We start from the raw sequence: 25,466 nt of genomic DNA, 5'->3' as shown, positions 1-25,466 counted from the left end.
TGAATAATTCACAAAAACACCATTCAGATAATAAAATAGGTTCATTGACCCTAATAATGACCATGTGAACTGAGAACTAGATGAACTAGATCTATAAACTTTCAAAGTTACAACAGCATTTCAACAAATACCCACAACATGGGAAAAGTTCACTGAACCTAAATGACCTTTGACCTTAAACATGTAACCTGAAATTCTTCAAAGACAATTAGTGACACTTGATTACTCTTATAATAAGTCTAAGCTTCATGAACTAGATCCATATACTTTCAAAGTTATGATGACATTTTAAAACTTGGGTAAGATTTCAATGTTGAAGACACAGCCGTTGCTGCCACCAACACCACCATCACTGTTGCCGCCATTCAACCAGGGTTGGAAAAGCGGCACCTATGCAGGTGAGACAAAAACTTACATTTCTTTGGTACTTGCTGCCACCTGTAATCCCAGTGCTGTTGAGCAACTGCTCGTCGGCTTGCCTCCACTACATTGCTAGGTGAGAAGCACCTCATGTCCCATAGCTTTATAGATTGATCTTTGGAATTGGTTATCAGATGACGACCATCACCCTAATAATTGTAAGATTTGTAGATTTCCATTGCAATAATAAGATCACATTAGCATAACTATCCATTTGTTTACATAACATAAGGCAAAGTTTAAAAGTAAAACTTTCACTCACGAGATCAGCTCATGCTAAACTTGAATACGGTGCTCAAAAGCAAATATTTAGCTGAAAACAAATGCAGGGCCTTGCAGAATGAAAACATTTTTCTTCTATGAAATCAAGTGGATCTCCTCTGGCAGTCTTCCCTGCATTACCTGATTCAATATAGCAGCAGTGCTGAATTTGAAAACGACTATAAAATTATCATTTACAAAAAAAAATATTCATATGATGATATAAATGCTACGTTCATGGACCCTAGATTGTTAACAAATTTTGACCTAAGACTTGTGCAAGATGACCAATGGTACTTGATTACCCCTACGTCCACATTTCATTAACTATATCCATGAATTTTCAAAGTTATGATGACAATTCAACAATTATCCCCAACATGGACAAAAATTCATTGACCTTAAATGACATTTGACCTTGGTCAAGTGACCTGAAACTCGCACGGGATGTATAATGATACTTGATTACACTAATGTCCAAGTATTATGAACTAGATCATAAACTTTCAAAGTTATGATGGCAATTCAATAATTACCACTAACATTGACAGGTTCATTGACCTTAAATGATCTTTGACCTTGATCATGTGACCTGAAACTCAGGCAGGTATTCAGTAATACTTGATAACCCTTATGTCCAAGTTTCATGAACTAGGTCCATACACTTTCTAAGTTATGATGCCATTTCAAAAACTTAACCTTGGTTTAACATTTCAATGTTGACCCTGCAGCCGTCAGCATCTTTAGTCTCGCTCTGCTATGTAGGCGAGACAAAAACCTTGCAAGTTTTACATTCTTAATGACCTGTCACATTGTTCCATGCAAACCTTGCGTGTGACTTGCGGGTGATAATTTTTTATATACTGCAGGTCACTCGCGATGACAATATCTCGCATGCAGTTGCCTGCAGGAGTGCACACATGTCTGATTTGCTGTTTGAACATGCTCAAAACTATGTTACAGGTTAGTTCCTTGTGATTGATGGCAACTCACTCGCAAGGCTTGCACAGAACTATGTGATATGGCTTTTACAGATCTGTTTACCCCATCCCACACCCTCAAAAAAAATCCACCTCATTATGAGCAAATGACCATCATGAACAAGAATATTTTTGAAATATTTCCAGTAGCTACACTCGAAATTTCCCATGTTAAACACTACAATGGAGGAATTTTACAATTACCTTTGAATCAATGTAAGTAACACCATCCATATGACCAGCTAGAGTTCCTACAGGTTTGGTGTTAGAATCACTTAATGTGCGTCGATCCCAGACTTTACACAGACCATCATCTCCACCAGAAAATAAGATCTGTGATGAACTATCAGCAAAACATACTGCATTCACATCATCTTCATGTGACTCTATCTGCAAGACAATGCAATCAAATTGACAGATTATTCTAACAAGGCATTGGTAAAATTGTGTCTCGCCCACTTGTAAAAATACATGTAACTAGAAATATTGCATTCTCCTTTGCAATACAACAGAATTGTATCCAAACATAATTGTTAAATATCTGGGGCCCAAAAAGATTTTGCCATAAAAAAAAAACTCTGGCAAATGAGCAAAAACGCTGGCAAACAAAATTATGCCATTGAAAATTACACATTAAAAATGGCAGAAGTTTTATGCAACAGGCCCCAGGTGTAGAATTAATATCAAATAAAATTAGAGAAGGACTGCTTCATTATTGCTACTCCCTTTCACTTTCCACTGTACCTATTCCACCCCTTTGATATGACATTTTACACTAATATTTCACATGTGTGAAGGTTAGATGTGTTTGTGGGTGCAGTATAGCTGAATGCTCCAGAAGATGAAGTGTCATTTAGAGAGAAAAAAGAGTTTTTGAAGAAGTGTTAGGGAGCAAAAGTTTTTAAACAAGAGTGTCGCTAAGGCAAGCACACAATACATCCGCCTGTAAAGCGGAAAATGCAGATATCGTTCAAGCAAGAAAAGTGGAAGGTGGCGACTTCACCTTTGACTGTCTGACCTCAATATCAATAGAATTCCTGAGATCTATACAGTATCATACAAAATTAAGCGCTTAGAGACATTCTTTGTGATATGATTAACCAAATTATATGAGCCTAAAGGTTAAGTTAAACTGAAGTTATCGCATTTACAAGGACTGCAGCAGGGTAAGGTGAAAACATGTCACTGTGACCTTGACCTTTTGACCTCAAAATCTATAGGCTTCCTGGGGTCTACGCTAGTATTATACACATCAAATTATATGAGCCTAGGTTAAGTTGCACTGAAGTTATCGCTTTTACAAGGACTGCAGAAGGTTACGATGAAAATATGTCAATGTGACCTTGACCTTTGTACCTCAAAATCAATAGGCTTCCTGGGATCCATGCTAGTATCATACACACCAAATTATATGAGCCTAGGTTAAGTTCAACTGAAGTTATCGCGTTTACAAGGACTGCAGAAAGGTACCAGCGTTCTCGCCAGGATTTTTCTTACGCGTGTCACAAACCCGCCGATTCGGTGGTGGCCGATTTTACACGTGATGTTTTGATTTTCACATGTGCTTTGATGATTTGATCCCGGTAAAGTCAAGTTTCATTGCCAATCCGCGAAGTTCACTGTAATATTGTTCTAATCGGCGGCGCACACCAATACCTAACTTAGAGTTGATATCGGCAAAATGTTGAAATGTTAAGTTGCTGTTTATCTAAAAATGTATGGGTCTTTTTGTCTGGAAATGTTTTAAAGTGTTTTGAGCTGTATTGACTTAAAATATATTTGAAATACCTTTCGTTATGGACTCCCATTCTCCGAGAAGAAATATAAATCACGCATCTATCAGGACATGTTTTAACATTGTTTTGAGGTGCTTGAGTTGAAATATATTTGATATGCCTTTCGTTACGGACTCCCGTTCTCCAAGAGTAAATATAAATCACGCATTTTTCTGACAACCGCGGGAAAGAAAAATAAAAGAAAATAGAAGTCACAAATATCTCAGATTAATGAACGATCTATTAGGAATGTTTAAAAATTGTTTTGAGGTCCTAACGAGTTAAAATATATTTCATATATACCTTTCGCTATGAACTCTCTAAGAATAAAAATCACACATTTATTCTGACAACAGCGGAATTGAAAATAAAAGAACAGAAGTCACAAACATCTAAGTTCAATGAACGATCTATCGGGACATGTTTTAACATTGTTTTGAGGTGTTAATGAATTAAAATATATTTGATATATCTTTCAGTACGGACTCCCGTTCTCCGAGAGGAAATATAAATCACGCATCTATCAGAACATGTTTTAACATTGTTTTGAGGTGTTTGAGATGCCTTTCGTTATATATGGACTCCCGTTCTCCAAAAATAAATATAAATCACGCATTTTTCTGACAACCGCGGGAAAGAAAATAAGACAAATTAGAAGTCACAAACATCTCAGATTAATGAACGATCGATTAGGTATGTTGTAAAATTGTTTTGAGGTCCTAACGAGTTAAAATATATTTCATATACCTTTCGTTTTGAACTCTCAGAAATAAAATTCACACATTTATTCTGACAACAGCGGAAATGAAAATGAAAGAATAGAAGTCACAAACATCTAAGATTATTGAACGATCTATCTCAGGACATGTTTTAACATTGTTTTAAGGTGTTAATGATTTAAAATATATCTGATATACCTTACGGTATGGACTCCCGTTCTCCGAGAAGAAATATAAAACACGCAATTTTCTGACAACCGCGGGAAAGAAAATAAGACAAGATAGAAGTCACAAACATCTCAACGATCGATTAGGTATGTTTTAAAATTGTTTTGAGGTCCTAACGAGTTTAAATATATTTTATATACCTTTCGCTTTGAACTCTCTCAGAAATAAAATTCACACATTTATTCTGACAACAGCGGAAATGAAAATAAAAGAACAGAAGTCACAAACATCTAAGATTAATGAACGATCTATCTCAGGACATGTTTTAACATTGTTTTGAGGTGTTGATGAATCAAAATATATTTATTATATCTTTCAGTACGGACTCCCGTTCCCCGAAAGGAAATATAAATCACGCATCTATCAGGACATGTTTTAACATTGTTTTGAGGTGTTTGAGTTGAAATATATTTGATATGCCTTTTGTTATGTACTCCCGTTTTCCAAAAATAAATATAAATCACGCATTTTTCTGACAACCGCGGGAAGGAAAATAAAACAAAATAGAAGTCACTCAGATTAATGAACGATCGATAAGGTATGTTTTTAAAATTGTTTTGAGGTCCTAACGAGTTTAAATATATTTTATATACCTTTCGCTTTGAACTCTCTCAGAAATAAAATTCACACATTTATTCTGACAACAGCGGAAATGAAAATAAAAGAACAGAAGTCACAAACATCTAAGATTAATGAACGATCTATCTCAGGACATGTTTTAAAATTGTTTTGAGGTGTTGATGAATCAAAATATATTTATTATATCTTTCAGTACGGACTCCCGTTCCCCGAAAGGAAATATAAATCACGCATCTATCAGGACATGTTTTAACATTGTTTTGAGGTGTTTGAGTTGAAGACTCCCGTTCTCCGAGAAGAAATATAAAGCACGCAATTTTCTGACAACAGCGGAAATGAAAATAAAAGAACAAAAGTCACAAACATTTTAGATTAATGAACGATCTATCAGGACATGTTTTAACATTGTTTTGATGTGTTGATGAATTAAAATATATTTGATATATCTTTCAGTACGGACTCCCGTTCTCCAAAAATAAATATAAATCACGCATTTTTCTGACAACCGCGGGAAAGAAAATAAGACGAATTAGAAGTCACAAAAATGTCAGATTAATGAACGATCCATTAGGAATGTTTTAAAAAAATTTGAGGTCCTAACGAGTTAAAATATATTTCATATACCTTTCGTTTTGAACTCTCAGAAATAAAATTCACACATTTATTCTGACAACAGCGGAAATGAAAATGAAAGAATAGAAGTCACAAACATCTAAGATTATTGAACGATCTATCTCAGGACATGTTTTAACATTGTTTTAAGGTGTTAATGATTTAAAATATATCTGATATACCTTACGGTATGGACTCCCGTTCTCCGAGAAGAAATATAAAACACGCAATTTTCTGACAACCGCGGGAAAGAAAATAAGACAAGATAGAAGTCACAAACATCTCAACGATCGATTAGGTATGTTTTAAAATTGTTTTGAGGTCCTAACGAGTTTAAATATATTTTATATACCTTTCGCTTTGAACTCTCTCAGAAATAAAATTCACACATTTATTCTGACAACAGCGGAAATGAAAATAAAAGAACAGAAGTCACAAACATCTAAGATTAATGAACGATCTATCTCAGGACATGTTTTAACATTGTTTTGAGGTGTTGATGAATCAAAATATATTTATTATATCTTTCAGTACGGACTCCCGTTCCCCGAAAGGAAATATAAATCACGCATCTATCAGGACATGTTTTAACATTGTTTTGAGGTGTTTGAGTTGAAATATATTTGATATGCCTTTTGTTATGTACTCCCGTTTTCCAAAAATAAATATAAATCACGCATTTTTCTGACAACCGCGGGAAGGAAAATAAAACAAAATAGAAGTCACTCAGATTAATGAACGATCGATAAGGTATGTTTTTAAAATTGTTTTGAGGTCCTAACGAGTTTAAATATATTTTATATACCTTTCGCTTTGAACTCTCTCAGAAATAAAGTTCACACATTTATTCTGACAACAGCGGAAATGAAAATAAAAGAACAGAAGTCACAAACATCTAAGATTAATGAACGATCTATCTCAGGACATGTTTTAAAATTGTTTTGAGGTGTTGATGAATCAAAATATATTTATTATATCTTTCAGTACGGACTCCCGTTCCCCGAAAGGAAATATAAATCACGCATCTATCAGGACATGTTTTAACATTGTTTTGAGGTGTTTGAGTTGAAGACTCCCGTTCTCCGAGAAGAAATATAAAGCACGCAATTTTCTGACAACAGCGGAAATGAAAATAAAAGAACAAAAGTCACAAACATTTTAGATTAATGAACGATCTATCAGGACATGTTTTAACATTGTTTTGATGTGTTGATGAATTAAAATATATTTAATATACCTTTCGGTACGGACTCCCGTTCTCCAAAAATAAATATAAATCACGCATTTTTCTGACAACCGCGGGAAAGAAAATAAAACGAAATAGAAGTCACAAAAATGTCAGATTAATGAACGATCCATTAGGAATGTTTTAAAAAAATTTGAGGTCCTAACGAGTTAAAATATATTTTATATACCTTTAGGCTTTTGCTATGAACTCTTTAAGAAATAAAAAAATGAAGCTACAGCCAAAGCAAGTGATACCTCCTTCGTCATATAAGGTACATTGCGTAATACCTTGGGTGAAGCAGCTGGGCTCGATCTGTCATCAGGACACTCGACAACAAATTTAGATAATCTGCCAAGATTTGCTGAACCATTAAATCAGGTAAACATGAGATGAAAATCGTTTCTCTTGGGTATCATTTGGGCAGCCACTGAGGTCATTTTAAAACATGAGCCATGAGAGCGATTGCTTTGGGTGGTGACGGACATTTCATTGATTTTTTTTTTCAATCAGCGACTATACAAATAAAAAAAAAATTATACAAATTCTAATAACTTTTAAAGTCTTTGATGGATTTTCGTAAAACTTTCATCAATGCTTATCATTATGTTTAAGTTCTGCTATGTTTACAATAAACTTTTTGTCAGGGTGAACTCCCGCTTTAATGTTTGGTCACTTGAAAATGACACCTACGTATCACGAACGTGTGTTTTCAGTAAGTTAATTTTCAGTTGGGAAATATTGGAAAATCACTTATTCATTTTTACCATGCTTTATTTTTTTTTCAGGTTGAGACTTCGAAAATGTGTTGACCATTTTCATCATTTTGCAATTCAAATTCCCTTTAGAGAGATGTTGCAAAGTCTTAGGCATATTTCTGATCTGTACGATGCAGGATCTAGGGGCGGGGGAGTTGGCATGACATATCGATTAAAAATACCTAAACATCGATCTCACGCCACCCCCCCCCCCCCCCCCTAGAACATCAATCAATAGAACTGTACACACATGTGAAAAACAATACAAGAAATTATAGTCTGTTTTAGATGAAAGAATGAAAAATAAATGGTGAATCCAGCAATTAGCTGTCATACAAATAACATTAACATCTCACTCCCGGGATCTCGCTTTTTTCCTTTCACAAAATCATCCACATGTATATCGCAAACCGTTTTAACATTCATTCACATTTTCTAATATCAAGAATTAATTTCTTGATGTCAAGTATTAATTTCTTGATATTAAGAATTCATTTCTGATTTCGAGGGTCAATGTATTGCAAGAAATCATTCTGATTTTCAATCAAAAATTCTTGATATCAAGAAGTTAATTCTTGATATCAAGATCTTCATTTTTATTTCTGATTTTGTGCATGCATCAATATATTGCAAGAAATCATTCTGATTTTTATTCACAAATGAATTATTGATATCAAGATATCAAGAAATTAATTCTTGATATCAAGGTCTTCATTTTCATTTCTGATTTCGTGCATCAATATATTGCAAGAAATAATTCTGATTTTTATTCAGAAATTAATTCTTGATATCAAGAAATGAATTCTTGATATCAAGAAAATCATTCTGATATTTATTCAGGAATCAATTCTTGATATCAAGAATTCATTTTCATTTCTGATTTCGAGCGTCAATGTATTGCAAAAAATCAATCTGATTTTTTTAAAGAAATGAATTCTTAATATCCAGAAATAATTTTTTTATATCAAGAAATGTATTCTTGATATCACAAGAAATGAATCTTTGATATCAAGAATTCATTTCTGAATTCGATCGTCAATTTATTGCAAAAAATCATTCTGATTATTAATCAGTAATGAATTCTTGATATCAAGTTAGAAATTAATTCTTGATATAAAAATAAATGTTTTTTGGTATCAAGAATTAATTTCTTGATATCAAGAAATCGTTTTATGATATCAAGAAATGAGTTCTTGATATCAAGAAATGAATTCAAGAAATTAATTCTTGATATCAATAAATCTAATAATTTTTTATATCAGAAAATGTTAAAATAGCTTGCCATACGCACGTCGCTGGCCGGCCAAGCCTATTACAGTTCATACATCCAAGAATTTCAACAATTATTTCGTTGTTACATGACAGCAGAAATTGAGAATGAACGTTAAGAATATACTTAGCAAGTAATTACCAGGAAAATTATATGGAACAATTCATTTTAAAATCAAAATTTCTTGAAAGTTATCAGAATACGGTATCATGTAAAAATGAAAAGTTACGTCGCATCGCGGACAATTCAGTTCCAAACATTGCGTGCAGGTCCGGCTCTGGCTCAGCTAGCTACCCGCGCCAGCGGGCTGGCAAAGCTAGCGTGGCTGGGTGGGTGGCTGGCTAGCCGGCTGGAAGTGGAAATGCGCCAGTGTCTATGCATGGATATTATCCGGTCAAGTGATAAGATCGTAGTTTGTCTGTTGCCGAAATGATTCTGAAACATTCTTTATTTTTTAGGATTGATGATGAATGATGCAACAATTATTTTCGATGATTTTCCCTCACTTTTTATAATTTTTTTTTTTGCCCGTGTCGCTCACTTTTTGCGCGTGATGCACCAGGAGCTTGTGGAATTTGCGTGTGTCGCATGTGACGCGTGTGTTCTACACTGGCGAGAACGTTGAAGGGTACGATGAAAATATGTCACTGTGACCTTGACCTTTGGACCTCAAAATCAATAGGCTTCCTGGGATCCATGCTAGTATCATACACACTAAATTATACGAGCCTAGGTTAAGTTCAACTGAAGTTATCGCGTTTACAAGGACTGCAGAAAGGTACCATGAAAATACGTCACTGTGACCTTGACCTTTGACCTTTTAACCTCAAAATCAATAGGCTTCCTGGGATCTATGCTAGTATCATACACACCAAATTATATGAGCTTAGGTTAAGTTAAACTGAAGTATTCGCGTTTACATGGACTGCCGAAGGGTACGATGAAAATACGTCACTGTGACCTTGACCTTTTGACCTCAAAATAAAAAGGCTTCCTGTGTATCATGCTATTATCATACAAACCAAATTATACGAGCCTAGGTTAAGTTAAAGGTCAAGTCCACCTCAGAAAAATGTTGATTTGAATCAATAGAGAAAAATCAAACAAGCACAATGCTGAAAATTTCATCAAAATCGGATGTAAAATAAGAAAGTTATGACATTTCAAAGTTTCGCTTATTTCCAACAAAATAGTTACCTGAACGACCAGTTACATCCAAATGAGAGAGTCGATGATGTCACCCACTCACTATTTCTTTTGTTTTTTATTGTTTGAATTATACAATATTTCAATTTTTACGAATTTGACGATTAGGACCTCCTCGCCTGAAGCACAAATTGTTAAAATAATGGTATTCCAAGTGTTCAGGGAGGAATGAAACTTCATTTCACATGACAATGACGAGAAAATAACAATATTTCATAGTTCATATAATACAATACAAAAGAAATAGTGAGTGAGTGATGTCATCAACTCTCTCATTTGAAGGTAACTGGCTCGTTCATATAACTATTTTGTTGAAAATTTGAAATGCCATAACTTTCTTATTTTACATCCGATTTTGATGAAATTTTCAGTGTTATGCTTGTTGAATTTTTCTCTTTTTATTCAAACCAAGTTTTTGTTAGGGTGGACTTGTCCTTTAAACTCAAGTTATCCCTTTTACAAGGAAAAGTGAACGGACAGACGGACACCGAGCGTGATACCATGATACGTCCCGTCAAGACGGGCGTATAAAAATTCAACATGTTGAAAAACACTAACATATGAAATCAAATAACCTAAGACTTTATGACATAAGGTCCAACAGCACCAGCACATGCAGGTCCCTAGGTCCATACAACCCCAGCTAAGTTGAAAAGTGAGTGATGTTTTTTTTTAAAGTTACTTGTCATAAGAGAGTCTAAAAGGCAAACTTTAAACGTTTGACCTGAAATGACTTTCGAGTTAACCTTATCAACAAGGCATAACATGAATGCACCCCAAGTGCATCTATCACCCGAGTTTGGTTGCCATTACAACATATGCAGAGGTACTTGTCATAAGATAGTCTTGCATGTAAACTTTAACACATGAATTTTGACGACACCATAACATGCAGCTCCACTTATATGGTTTTTACAAACGCAAAAATTTCCTTAACCCTGTACTATAGGTGGGGCTAAATTGCCATTTAGCCACACCTTTTTGTACGGAATTACCCTTAGCCCACTTTGTTTTTACACAGCGTTTTTGCAAAGTGGGCCAAACCCACCTATAGTATGAGATTATTTGGCCCTGCAAATAGCAGGATTAGCCAAGCAAATGCAGTGCTAAAAGTGATAGTCCGGGTTGAGATCGCTAGTGTAAAAATAAACCTGGCTAAGCCATGGATGTTGCTAGATTTATGCTAGTGCTATCATATAAAGCAAACTGAATTGAAATCAGACTTGAAATGACGATGAAGAAGCATTTTGAAAATGTGGACAGATGACGGACGCCAGAGCATAAGCTCATTTGGCCCTTCAGGCCGGATGAGCTAAAAAAATTCCTCATCTCTTTTTTCAACACCAGAATGTTTTTTTTTAATGGTTTAATTGTTTACTTTAGTCACCCCACCTGTGCACTTTGAAATGCCTGTATAAAGCGCCCTATAAATGTTAGCATTATCATTATTATTATTACTATTATTATCAAAGTTAAGTTGAAAACTCCATGATGGTTGCAAAATTATCTGTCATAAAAGATTCTTGCAGGAAACACTTTGAGCATTTGACCCAAATGACCCTTAACCATATCACATGACCTCTGACGACACTGTAACATGCAGGTCCTCTTAGTGCAGCTACAACCCAATTTTGGTTGAAAAGTGAGACACGATTGCAAAGTTATCTGTTATGAGGGTCTTGCAGGTAAATTCTTACGTTTTACCTGAAATGACCTTTGACCTTACCACATGATCTCCAACTGCACCATAACAATGTAGGTCCCTTTAGTGCATCTACAATCATGGTTGCAGAGTTACATGTATTAAGTGTGTCATATCATGTGACCTCTGTCCTCTTATTGCAACCAATTACAAGTCTAACTACAATAGCTATTCAAAATTCAAGACAATCCCCATTTAGGATTTTGTCATTTTCATCACAAGTATTCTTGAAACTTTAAGGGTTACAGTTTACTAACTAAATGTATATTCCGGGATAGAAAGTAATAGAATATATAACTTACCCTCAATGTTCTATCATTCTTTTCTCTGTCATAGATGTATAAACAACCATCATTGGCTCTGTGGGCAGAAATTTAAAGGAATTACAGATACTGATGTTGTGATCCAAAGTACAGTCAGGGAGTAAACATTTGTAGGAAATAGAAGTTTGCTTTATTTTCTGATCATTTGTCAAATAGATGTCCTTTCAAAATAATAATTATTCTCTTTCTTTCATTCTATTTGATTTCTTAAAAAAGAAATACATCATATATGGTCATGCGTCATGAGCTCGCCCCCCAAAAAGGGTGGTGCTGTTACACATTTTGGCTTCGTGCTATAGTAATTCTTAATTATTTTCAAAACCATAGAGGCTATTCCAACAAATTTAGTATCATTTTAAAGCTGAATTAATAAGGCAATAGCCTGGAAAGTTTCATTGCTGTAGACTTTATAGAACTTGAGTTATAGCTCTCAAAAGTCAGGACATCAGAGGTGATGAGGGGTGGTGCCGGAAGCGGCGCACCCGGAAGCGGCGCCGCCTGTACAAAGTCAATGGGAAAATGCAATTTTTGGTGCAATTTTTGGGAAAACATCAATATTTTTGTCAAAACTTGGCCTAAACCTACAAACTTGGTATCAAATTAAAGCTAACATACTCTACTTTACTGTCTAATGATTGAAAAGTAGGTTTGGCCATGTCATAGACCTGTGTGATAAGGTTGAAACATAAAAATCTGATAAATTTGCAATGTCTTAATTTTGACATTTCTTCCAGATTGACACATATTTGAATGACAGTTATTGTTAGCACAAAACTTGCATCAATTACAATTCTGAGGGGATGAAAATACTGCTCAGTATTAAGGCAAATCATCCAAATTATTAACTGACAAAGGTCAATGACCTTCAAACATCCAAAAAATGTGTTACGAATTTTAGAAGGTTTAGCATTATTTTCTTAAAAGCACCAAGTTTGTACATCTTCACTGATGTCTTATTACACATTCATGTATACATATTTCACTAAATACACACACTGACATTATTGAACAAAGAGTGTCTGTGTGAAATGGTCAAATGGACATAACCTACCTCAAATTCTATCATACCAAAGGACTGCATACTATATTTTAGCTTTGAACTCATCAAAACCCACCATGGCTTTAAACTATCAAACGCAGACTATGTGGATATAATGTGTGCAATTGCACTTTAGAAACTTCTTTCATGAAGCTGCAGTAGTCATATAAATTTATGTATGTTTGTACATACATGTACAGCATCTGCAAACTTGTTTCAGTCTTTACTGCTGAACCTACATTGTATAGACATTGTCTCTTGCATGTCATCATCACTTGGCAGATCATTGTAATAAGAGCCTTGGTAAGCAAATTGTGTAACTTACATTTCAATTGTTACTTTTCCTTTGAATTGTTTATGTACCTACATGTACCATCAATTCCTTTTAAAATGTTAATAACTTAAAAATTCTGATGTACAAGGCAAAGAAAACCAAACAAATGATGGTATTGCAAGCATTATAACACCTGATATATAGTATACGATTCCTGAAACGCATGATTTTTTTTGGCTAAAGTCGGGGTCAATTTTCAGATCATTAATTGAACATGAACCCTACACAATTATATATGGTTAGAAAGGTCTGAATGTGTTCTGTCATAATATAGCATTATTTTTGTCATAGGGGGACTACACAAAATTTTATGACAAAAACCATGAGATTAATAAAAATATCAGAATTTCCCTATTCAAGTCCATGTCAAACTGTTGCCTTACACCTAATGCCATTTTTGAGTGCAGATTTGGATTCCTTGTGCAATTTCCTTTCAGAAAATGTATACTTTTGCTATCATAGGGTGTATACTTTGTCAGATAAATGTTTTTTAAGTTGAAAGTGTGTCGCGAAAGCAAAAATCACCATGTAACGCAAAAGGGGGCGACCTCATGACGCATGACCCTATGCTGTAAATTATAACCATTATTATTTACAGAAGACTGATTACAAACAAAAGCGGTCTCAAGGTAGAAAAGTAGTTGACACATAGTTACTATTTCACTTATCATTATGGCCATTTTTCATTGGAACACATGAACAAATTTGGTTACCCTTCTTTGGCAACGTAGAGTTTCCCCAAATTCAACAATTGAACAAAAAGCATCATTTTGAGGATAACCTTGTGTTAATCACCATTTCTGATTACTTGATAATGTTTTATGTGTGAATCTAATCTTAGTTCACAACCCAGTCACATCAGCATATCGTTCAAACTGACAAAAGCTATTACATTATAACCAATCACATACCGTCCATCAGTTTGGAGTCAGTTTTCTTGGTATGAATGAAATATTAATGATATAATATAATGAAAGCTTAGGGACTCACCCAGCCAATATCTCTTTATTATCATTAGAAAACTGGACAGAGAAGGCACAGAAATGGCCCTCTGTTGATGGATGCAGGTTGAGGGCAGTGTGTGTATCGTAATCACCATAGATGTTACATAGGTGTACTAAACATAAAAAATACACAAGCATATATTTTAATTTCAAAGGGGCTTTTTATTATTCAAGATAGACCAGCCAAACTGACAATCTTAAAAAATCTTGGAAAACTTTACCAATAATATCCATAATAAAACAAAAAAGGCAAAACATAAAACTAATAAATACAACAGTAAAAACATATCCCTGAAAAGTCACATTGTAATTTAAACTGTACACAAAATAAACACAGACTTTGGAATGAAATATACTGGTACACAAAAACTGTCAGGGTGCCACTTTGTACCAACAAAGTGTTGGTCACATTCATCAAAGATATGGCTTTTTTCTGTAACATATTTTTAATCAATTGACCAGTTGACCCACTGTCACTGCAAGTATTATTTGTTATGAAAAAAAATTCTATCCACAAATGACATCATCAACTACACTGGATCGAATAACAAAACTGGATCGAATAACAAAACACTATCTCAAATATTCATTCCTGTCCCAATTTACTTTATACACAAACAAGTGCAAAATATTTTTTTTTAACATGCCATGTGAAAATATGTCCTTACTAAGTTACTATGTAAATGTATGAGGGGCATGCAAATTTGGTATCCAAAGGTGCGCAAAACTCCAAAGAAAAATAAATCATCAAATAGAACATTAATTCTTCAACCGTAAAAAAAAATAGTTTACATCGATGCGGGGGGGGGGGGGGCTTTTAAGGGTTACGGGCAATATTGTTTTCTATTCACTGGCAACCTGTAAACAAACCAACAAACCAAACCAAATAACAGAGGCGAAATCAAACATAGTATAGGACTGAAAACTGACTGGTGTATGTGAGATGAGGCATATAAAGTAAATAAAGGATAAATGAATACTAGTGATAATTACCACAATCAGACCAGCTAGAATATATGAGGTAGTTGCCATCAGGACTGTAGAATAAAGACGATGAAAATAATAATGTATTCAAAATCAATAGACATTCATGGTTTCACTAGTTCATAAAATCACCAAAAATGTAATTCAAAATTGCAGAGGAGAGCTATATTTGAGAGAGGCTTACACACAAACCAAGAAGTTGAATAGAAGTTCAACTACATATATAAACTTTCAAAGTTATGATGGTAATTAAACAATTACCCCAAACTTGGCCAAAGTTTGTTGACCTTAAATGACCTTTGATCTTGGTCATGTGATCTGAAACTCGCACAGGATGTTCAGTAATACTTGATTACTCTTCTGTCCAGGTTTTTTTGAACTAGCTCCATAAACTTTCAAAGTTACAATGGTAATTCAACAAATACCCCAAACATACCCACAGTTCATTGACCCTAAATGACCTTTGACCTTGGTTATGTAACCTGAAACTCGCACAGGATTTTCAGAGACACTTTTATTAATCTTCTGTCAAGGTTTGATGAACTAGCTCTATAAACTTTCAAAGTTACAAAAGAAATTCAACAAAAACCCCAACATTGCCCGAAGTTCCCTAAATGACCTCTGACATATAAGTGCCTTTTAGGCTTCCTCCCCCATCAAAAATACATTCCGCCATCCCTGCCTTCCCATCCTCATAACAACTGAACAGCAACAGTGTTTCCACCACCCCCTTCCCCCCACGCTTGCCCTTCCTGTTTTCTCGGCTTTGCCACAGATTTAGTTTTTTGTTAACAAAACTTTGGAATTACGAACCTCATTTATTTTCGGATTAATGAACCTTTGGATAAACGAACATCAAGGTATAGGCAATTTACGTGTTTCAGAATTACGAACCTTCAGAATTACGGACTGTAACCGTTATTGTGATATTTTTATTACCCCAAATTCATGTGATACCTAAGAAGCATACACATACTGAGTTTGATTACTTTTGAATCAAAGGATACAAACTGCAGCAAGACTTCATGTACATTACAAAAGGAGTATTTTTTCAATCTGACATTAATTATAACTGATACTTATTGGTGCTTAATTAACTATTTTCTAATGTTGTGTTAAAAGCTGTTTTTGTTTTCAGTTTGCAAATTGTGATAAAATATTAATCTTCCATTTGACACGTGGCAAAAATAGTTCATGTGAATGATCAAAATAGAAGAACTGCCAATAACCATTTATTTACTCTTACATTTTCTTAAAAACTGCTATCTAAAAACACTTTTGGATTGTGACATACAGAAAAAAGAAATTACATGTATTTTTTACTATCAAAGTATCATCAAAGAAAATTTTCACAGGGAAAATTTTTTGTATTTTGCAAGTGGAGTTGGGGTCTAAGTGTTAACAGGCTACATGTACATCTTTGGTTTTGCAAGATTAACCTGATTCTATTGACTTGATTTAAATTGTGTTGAGTAGATATAAAGGATTTATTCATGTTTGGATGATATAAAGTTGATGAAGTATTTCTCTTTTGAGTAATGAAATAATACTGCCACAACAACAAAAATTGTAAATCATTAACACATGTTTAAATGGAAGTGATTTAAATCATGATTTATGATGAACATGATTTAAATCCACCAACCCTGCCAACAACATCATCATTACTGCAAAAAAACAATATCTTTCTTATTTTTGTAACATAGAAATAAAACCTCACTCACCTGAAGGCTGTATCTAGAACGCTCCATCCTACATCTCTAGCTCTGATTTCTTTAAATTTCTTAAAGTATCCATTCTTGACATCATATATCCTAATAACCTGATCTTGACAAGCTGATAAGAAGACAGAACCATCCATAGAATATGTTCCACAGAAAACCTTTGCAGGAAAGTGAGCAACAGTTCGCTGGTGATTTGGTAGAAAACTGTATTAAAATAAACACATTCAACAATAAATCACTAAAAAATTTGATCTCCTCTACATTCATCTAAATAAATTGATGAATAAGATGATGATGGATGTTAATAATAATAATATTCAGTTCTTTTATAGTGCATAACACATAGCAACGCATGTCCCTATGCACTTGGAAGAAACAAAGGAAAGAAATTAGAAAGTAAGTAAAGGGTGTTGGGCACTGAATTTCATTACAAGTTAAACAGATACTTGTTTAGGGAAGTCTTAAACTTATCTAAATCATGTATATTTCTCATATAATAAGTGCATTCCAAGACAGGCCATGGAGTTGATGGTGAGCATTACCACAATTTGCAGCAAGTAATATGAATAGCTTGTCAATGTTCCTGGTTAGACACCACTACAATTATAGTTTGAAGGCTTAATCTTTATTAGACTCATCGTCCCTGCCAATCCAACAAAAAAATAAACATAGAAGCCACCCTTTGATTATAATAAAAGAAAACAAAATATGAATGGCTGCAAAATAATAAAAAGCCCCCTCCCCTGTGCTGCACCTCCCCTACACAGTCTGAACCCTTACCATATTGTAGTCATGGTAGTGAAGATAAAAGGTCTGGATTTCTGCCTTGTGTTTATGAATGGAAGTAAGTGCACATCCGTATCTTGCATTACAATTGGCTTTGTTTAATCTAATTGTATAAGAGCTAGGTGCCAAATTTGTCAGATAATAGTACCCAAATTGTATTAAACATAATGTAGTTTAAGGCTCAATATCATTCCTTTGAGCATTTTGATTTCACTCATGATTCACAAAGGTAAATTTCCAACTAGTAAAAATATAGCCACTGCATTCCTTCAAGCTACATCATCACCTAATAAAGCTGTATCATTTTCATATCAGATCATATTGTCTTGTCTTCTCAGTGATGCCTATAAAGGCTACAATCATGATAATATCATTAATGCAAGTAGACTGGACTACAGATTTCAGAGCATATGTTTGAGTTTTGAACAGACGTTTATCAATCGGATATATGATTAGCTACGTCTGGGACCGACCTTGAGCGTCACCATCCAAAAGGCGTGACCAGGGCTTGAATGTGAACCTCTGCATCAATTTGTAATTTCCCCAATGAAGCTTGGATTACAGGCGCATAACACCAAGCTCAAAGAATTGTGTGGTATTTGCTGTAAAATACTATTATCTGCCAGGTTCCACACCATATTATAACAACTTTATCATTTCTTTTAGGAAACACATTTGGCAATGTAGATCTTGTGAAACACATAACTGACACATATCTGTTCTTATAACAAGAGTGTTGCTAAGGTGAGCACATAATACGCCCGCCTGTAAAGCGGAAAATGGAGATATCGGTCAAGCAAGAAAAGTGGAAGGTGGCGACTTCACCTTTGACTGTCGGACCTCAATATCGATAGAATTCCTGAGAATAAAAACAACAGCATTAACAAAATGTTAAATATAATCTTCGTTCTCAGAACAAATTATCAGAATTTACTAAGCAATACTTACACTGCCCCAACCTGAGAGCGGTCATTATGGGTAAATCCTTTCCTGCAACAGTTTCCAAGTTGCCTCTGTTAATAATGAAAATTTAAAAAAAATAAAAAGTCTACCATCTGCAATGTCAATTTGATTATTTGCAATATAGATATATATATATGTCATAAAATCATTGAGCCTCAGACAAATATGGCAAAATAAAAAACTAAGCTATCCCCTGAAATGATGTTCAAGGTCCCATTGCATAACAAGTGGAGCGCCACTGGCAGTCTCGCCTGCATTATTCCATTCAATGTAGCAGCAGTGCTGACTTTGAAAAACAACTATTTAATAGTTATTAAAAAGAAAATCATATGATTATAAAAAAATAGGTTCATTGACCCTAAATGACTTTTGTCCATGGCCATGTGACCTGAATCTCATGCAGGACATTCAATGATACTTGATTACTCTTAAGTATAAGTTTCATGAACTAGATCTTTAAACTTTCAAAGTTATGATTGCAATTCAGCAAATACCTCCACCATGGCCAAAGTTTGTTGATCCTAACTGACCTTTGACCTTAGTCATGTGATCTGAAACTTGCACATGATGTTTGCTGATACTTGATTGCTCTTACATCCAAGTTTCATGGACTAGATCCATAAACTTGCAAAGTTATGATGGCAATTCAACAAATTCTCCCAACATGGGCAAAGTTCATTGACCCTGCATTACCTTTGACCTTGGTCATGTGGCCTGAAACTTGCACAGGATGTTTGGTGATACTTGATTGCTCTTATGTCCAGGTTTCATGAACTAGATCCATAAACTTTTAGTTATGATGGCAATTCAACACATACCCCCAACATGTATAGCATTTGTTATTACCAGGTAACCATGTATTAGTTGTAATCTAACATATAAGTATTACTTTTACTTTGTTGCTTCAAATCGACCAGTTACACAAAATTATTTTTGTGCAATAAAGACAAACAAACTAGAATGAAAATAGACAAATTTGACAACATGACAGTCCACTTTGCAAAGCAAATAATAATCTGAGTGGCTTTAATCCTCCATGGGGCATCTTAGATGACTTGCAGTTTCTCTGGCAGCAATAAGTAAACAAACTATCCTTGCTTTGATAGACTCTACACACATTGCACTTTGTCCATATAAACCCAGGCTGTCATTACACTAGGTACAAGGTCTGACCTGTGCCAGTTTTGTTTTGTTGTTTTGCTTTGTTTTATTTTTCCATGTGCAAAGCTAGTGAGCACATAATTTAGAAGCTGATTTCATGGAAATCATTACATTACGGATTCAGATAGTTCTATCAAAGTAAAATGATTTGATACAATATTGAAGGGTAATCCTTAATCCCTCTTGCTTTGACGGTGAGCAGACAGAACGTACCTTGTGAAGCATCTGCGTGACATGAGATGTTGGGAGTGATGCATTATGGGTAATGCCTGCTTGAATCAGCATCTCCTGTTTCAAATCACTCGTCTACAATTAGAATCATATGCAAGAAATTAAGATTGACCAATTTACTAAGGATTCTGTGTTCATGAATTTCAGACCATTTATGTAATACACATTTAAAATGTGAAAAATAAAAAGAGGAAGGAATAAAGAAAAAGAAATATAACATTATAAAATAGAATTTTAAAATCTATTACTATCATATTTGTACTTTTCTCTTTATTTCTTTCACTGCGCCTTGGGCACTCTGCCGAGTGGTTTTGGCGCATTACATATTATTAACACTGACAAAATCACTTAGACACCTCTCTTATATACACTGTACGTGATTGAGTAATGATATACGTATATCTCTCTTAACCCCCCCCCCCCATGATCAAAGTAAAAGATATGTAACCTGTGAAACATTGAAACATTAATGACAGAATGACAGGTGAAGGCAATACATTTCTCATATATACTTTACAGAATATAATGTTGCAAACTTATAAACTTACATCAATCTTGCTTGTGTCAGGTGAAGGATCGCCTGGAATTTGAAGATACAATTTGTTCTTGGTTATGAGATTGAAGAGAGGACTACTACTCCTACTAAGACTACAGAATACTACATGTACTACTTCAAACTACTCCTACCAACACTAATGTACCACCACAATCAGAACCATATATTTCTATTGAAATTACACCCAATTTGACAAAAGATGCATTTTATCCACTCCCTGAAAGCAATCTACATGTAGCTCTAAATTGACTTTCACATCCTATCACTTTTCAATATATGAGTAGAGAATTGTGAATTTCATTGACTAGTGTCAATTTGTCAAACTTTTTTTTGTAATCCCTGTATATAAATTTCATCAAATTATGATATCTCCATTCCTAGTTCTTTGATATACAATTGTTTTGGGTTACATGTTCTCATTTATAATGTGCATACACAAACTTCCCCTCTGCAAGTTAATCTAACAGATTTGAGACATCAATAATACTTACTTTCAGGACAACATTCAATATAATCATCATCATCACTATCGTCTAGAAAACCAGCAGAATGGGGAGAGAGCAGTCGGATCTGACCACTAACAGAAGAAGAAAATAAAATAAAGAAAAAATGCAAATTATGATTACTAAAAAAATAATAAAAAGAACTCTTTTTTTCAATCCCACTCCCATAAAAAATGTGAAAGCAAAAGTGGTATGACGTAGAAACGTCCTATATTGCTTTATTTTTCAGCCATTTTATAATAGTTTCATAATTCTTTTACAGGTTCACCCATTTGCTGAATTACAAAACAAGTGGAGAGCATCTGGTAGTCTCAGCTGCATTAAGCGATTCAATAAAGCAGCAGTGCTAACTTTGAAAACGACCATAAAATAATCATTCACAAAAAATTCATAAAATACTGGTACTAGGTTCATTGACCCTGAATGATCTTTTCACATGGCCATGTGACCTAAGACTCAGGCAAGACGATCAGTGATACTTGATTACTCTTTGATGGTTCAATGACTAGATCCATGAGGTCACATGTCATAAGCTGTTCCAATTTCACGAACAGGGTAAAAATGGTCCCAAAATATATTTTCTTATATATTATGGGTATTACCATCGTGTAAATAATTAAAAGGTTTTTAGACTCAAATACAGTACCTTTATTTTTCCTAAAATGACTAATTATATATGAGGTCCGAGCTCGGACCCTCGCGCATGCAATGTTTTGAAATCGGCAGCAAATTATTGATACGTGTGAGGAACTTCATGTTGGCTCTAAATCACCAATTTTGAGACTGATAGAAGCATGGAAAACAAGTGAAACTTTGTGCAAAGTAAGAATATTAGTTTTGTTTTTAAAGATCTTTATCTTGCATGAATTTTACATTTTCCCTCCATAAAATCACAGCTTTGTCACTCGGAATATCAGATCGAGTTCACCGTCTCAAAGTTCGGGTAGGTGGAGTGTAGTGTAGCGATAGTGAAGTGGAGTGGAGCCTGCACGAACTTCGCTCGAGGTACACTTAAGGCCAATAGGGTGGCTATTTTTAAGGGTTACGCCAGATCAGGGTTGCAAATTTCGTTAATGTAGTTACGCCGTTTAGGGTGCATTTCTGGGATTTTAGGACACGGGTGGGTAGCAGCCCCCCCCCCCCCCGGCGACTATATTACACGGAGTCCTGACTCCTGGGCTCAGTGTTTCCACTCTTCCCGAAATTCTGGAAATTTCAGGAAATCTTGACTTTTTCCAGGAATGGTTCAAGAAATGAAAAAATTTCAGGAAATTTCGGGAAATCTGAAAATTTCAATTAACATAACTATTAATTATCAGGTTATATTTAAATAAATGATTTATTTACCACCATACGTAGTTCAAAATTTTTGTTCCCAATTTGAAAGAGGGCATGAATAAAAAGAAATGCTAAATCCCTTGATTTTGGCCATGCACCTGGGGGGTGTTTCACAAAGATTTAAGTATGACTGAAGTCACACTTAAAATGCCGACGCGTACAAGATATTGACAGATACGCATTAGTGCGTGTCCTCTTGAGACGATCTGACCAATGTCCAATGCGGTCAAGCCTTTCATACTGTACGCAACTTGGTATTTAAGTACGACTCTAGGCCAAAAACTAAGTCATACTTAAATCTTTGTGAAACAGGCCAGGCTCCGGCTCGCTGTATATTATTATTGCCCGATTTTTGTTTAAAAATAAAATCAAACTGAAAATTCCAGGAATTATCTTTGAATTTCAGGAAATTTGGGATTCAGTTTCGGGAAATATATTTTGGAGCTGTGTAAACATTGCTGGAGCTCGTTTCGGGAAATATATTTTGGAGCTGTGTAATTAACATTGCCTGGGCTCCGGAGCTAGCTGAGTCCCCCCCCCCCCCCCCCTCCTACCTTCTGAGCAGGTAAGCAAGCACTGCCGAATAATCTTCGGATTCATCAGCCATGGTTCTCCTTTCTGCTACATGTGAAGATTCTCTCGAACCCATCAACTGTTTCCTTTCATCTGCAAAATTAATGGAGATCCTAAAATGGCAAAACCAATCTCACTTCGTAGAAAGTACGAGTTGCAAAATAACGTCCACCAGAAAACGACAGCCAACCACAAGACATGTTTACGATATACGCAATCGATCGCTAAAGTTAAGTAATGGCATATATACCGTAGAGGGCAGCAATACACGACACTCGGACGGGGGTTAAACGGTAATCTTTTTTAACAAATTATAATATTTCAACTTTATTATCTGCTCAAAACTTCAAAAGTCTTTATGTTTGGATTTTTTCATCATACAGTTGTTACAAGTGCAATTAAATGTTGATCAAGTTGGGTATCTCCCAGATAGAAATATTGGAGAAGCAGTGAGAATTACTGATGATATCATAATTTATTTTATGCAAAAGAGTATGGCTATTTAGTTGCAGTTGATTTTGAGAAAATAATTATATAACGTTATGGTAGGGGAGTAAGACAGGGAGATCCCCTTTCTCCATATATTTTGTTTTAATCAATTATCGAAACTTTAGCAGTGGCTGTTCGAAATGAGCAAACATTAAAAGGTATAGCCATAGGTGATATTGAAATAAAGATAGTAATGTATGCAGATGATTGTTCAATTTTTTACATGATACAAACAATCTATAAAAATATTGAATTCTTCTTATAGGGAAATTGGGACTTATATCATGAAACTAGGTTCTTAATTGTAGTCAAAATAGTGGTAACTTGTCTGGTATTTCGTTAGGAAAACTGGTTCCTATTGTAAAGGTGCTTGGGATATATACTTTTCTCTTGTATATAAGAATCAATTATAAAGAAATACCGAGTAAAAAAAAAGAAAAAAAAAGAATGTTAGAAGCAACGGAATTTAACACTATTTGGAAAAATCCAGTTAATTAAAGCCATTGGAATATCAAAATTGCAACATGTATCTTATGTCTGTACCACAATGTGTGTTCAAAGAAGTAGAAAAGATCTGCTTTAATTTCCTTTGGAATGTATGGTCATGATAAGTTAAAGAGGAACTTTCTTTACACAAATTATGATGTAGGAGTTTTGAAAATGTTAAATTTAAAATACATGGTTTGTACTGAGCGTATATGTGGATAAAAAGACTTCTTGGTGTGGGAAATAAGGAAACACAATTTTTCCAACATATATTCAGATCTATAGGAGGGAGCTTAATATTTCTTTGTAATTACAATCCCACAGATTTCAACATCAATGCACCTAACCTCTACTTTGAATTTTTGGATATTTGGAATTACTTAAAAGAAAAGGAATTTGTTTATCAGAGAAATGCATAGTGAAAACTAAATAAATCTTAACAATCATACGATTCCATATGTTTTATTGATGGCTCAGAATCCTCTTTTAAATATTTGATTAATTTTTCTGCTTGCTCTGGTTGTAAGCTCAATATATCCAAATCAGAAGCAATATGGATTGGCTCCAAGAAAGATTCTCAGTTATTCCCCTTTTCTGATAATGGTTTAAAGTGGAATAATTTCACACACATGTGGAGTGGTGGCAATGACAGGGTCAAAAGACTACTACATGTGTAATGATTTCTCTTTGTGGTTTAAGAATGGTTGATCCCTACACTTTTTGTCTTGCACAAAATTGTCATGTGTTAAAATGCTTTTTGATGATGGTTATAAAAGCATGTGGAAGCCTATTGAAACTTCTGTATTGAATGATTTTAGTAATATACAGGCCCGTATACAGGATGATTTATGGAAAACATATGCTCTGGAAAGTATTTTGAATACACCAAGCTCAAGTCAATTGACCAAGTCTATCCAAACATCGTGTATATATATAAATATATATATATATATATATATATAATATATATATATATATTTAGGGAGAAATTCTTTGCATAAGCCCATGCTGAATATGATACACCCTTTTCCTCAATTGGTTCTTGTATTTGGTTTAATAGAAACATTTGTTCAAAGTCAAAACAATCATACACAAGGAATGGTCAGATAAAGGTATTATTTATATTGATGATTTACTAAATCCTCCTCATCCTGGTAAAAAACTATTTGAACAGCTTATTCTAGACTGGTATAAATGTTCAGGATAGGAGGAAATACAACTTTTTAATGGAAAATGA

The 25,466-nt window shown here is 34.4% G+C and overlaps 1 protein-coding gene across 1 annotated transcript in view; it reads right to left on the bottom strand.

Moving 5' to 3' along the window:
- The window catches only part of LOC121408088 (DDB1- and CUL4-associated factor 11-like), a 28,737-nt gene extending 5,249 nt beyond the window's left edge, over positions 1-23,488 (bottom strand). Inside the window, exons 1-11 of the mRNA XM_041599427.1 lie at positions 23,236-23,488; positions 21,332-21,417; positions 20,833-20,864; positions 20,267-20,359; positions 18,878-18,942; positions 17,144-17,347; positions 15,429-15,472; positions 14,422-14,548; positions 12,038-12,095; positions 1,866-2,051; positions 416-569 (exon numbers count right to left, since the gene is read on the bottom strand). Coding sequence (XP_041455361.1) covers positions 416-569; positions 1,866-2,051; positions 12,038-12,095; positions 14,422-14,548; positions 15,429-15,472; positions 17,144-17,347; positions 18,878-18,942; positions 20,267-20,359; positions 20,833-20,864; positions 21,332-21,417; positions 23,236-23,330 — 1,144 coding nt within the window. The 5' untranslated portion in view covers positions 23,331-23,488. The remainder of the gene's footprint in view (positions 1-415; positions 570-1,865; positions 2,052-12,037; positions 12,096-14,421; positions 14,549-15,428; positions 15,473-17,143; positions 17,348-18,877; positions 18,943-20,266; positions 20,360-20,832; positions 20,865-21,331; positions 21,418-23,235) is intronic.
- Positions 23,489-25,466: the final 1,978 nt, after the last annotated feature.

The sequence above is a fragment of the Lytechinus variegatus genome, chromosome 2 (genome assembly GCF_018143015.1).
Source record: "Lytechinus variegatus isolate NC3 chromosome 2, Lvar_3.0, whole genome shotgun sequence".
Lineage (NCBI taxonomy): Eukaryota > Metazoa > Echinodermata > Echinoidea > Temnopleuroida > Toxopneustidae > Lytechinus > Lytechinus variegatus.
The sequence above is the reverse complement of the archived record's forward strand: the minus strand, read 5'-3'. Positions and strand labels throughout refer to the sequence as shown.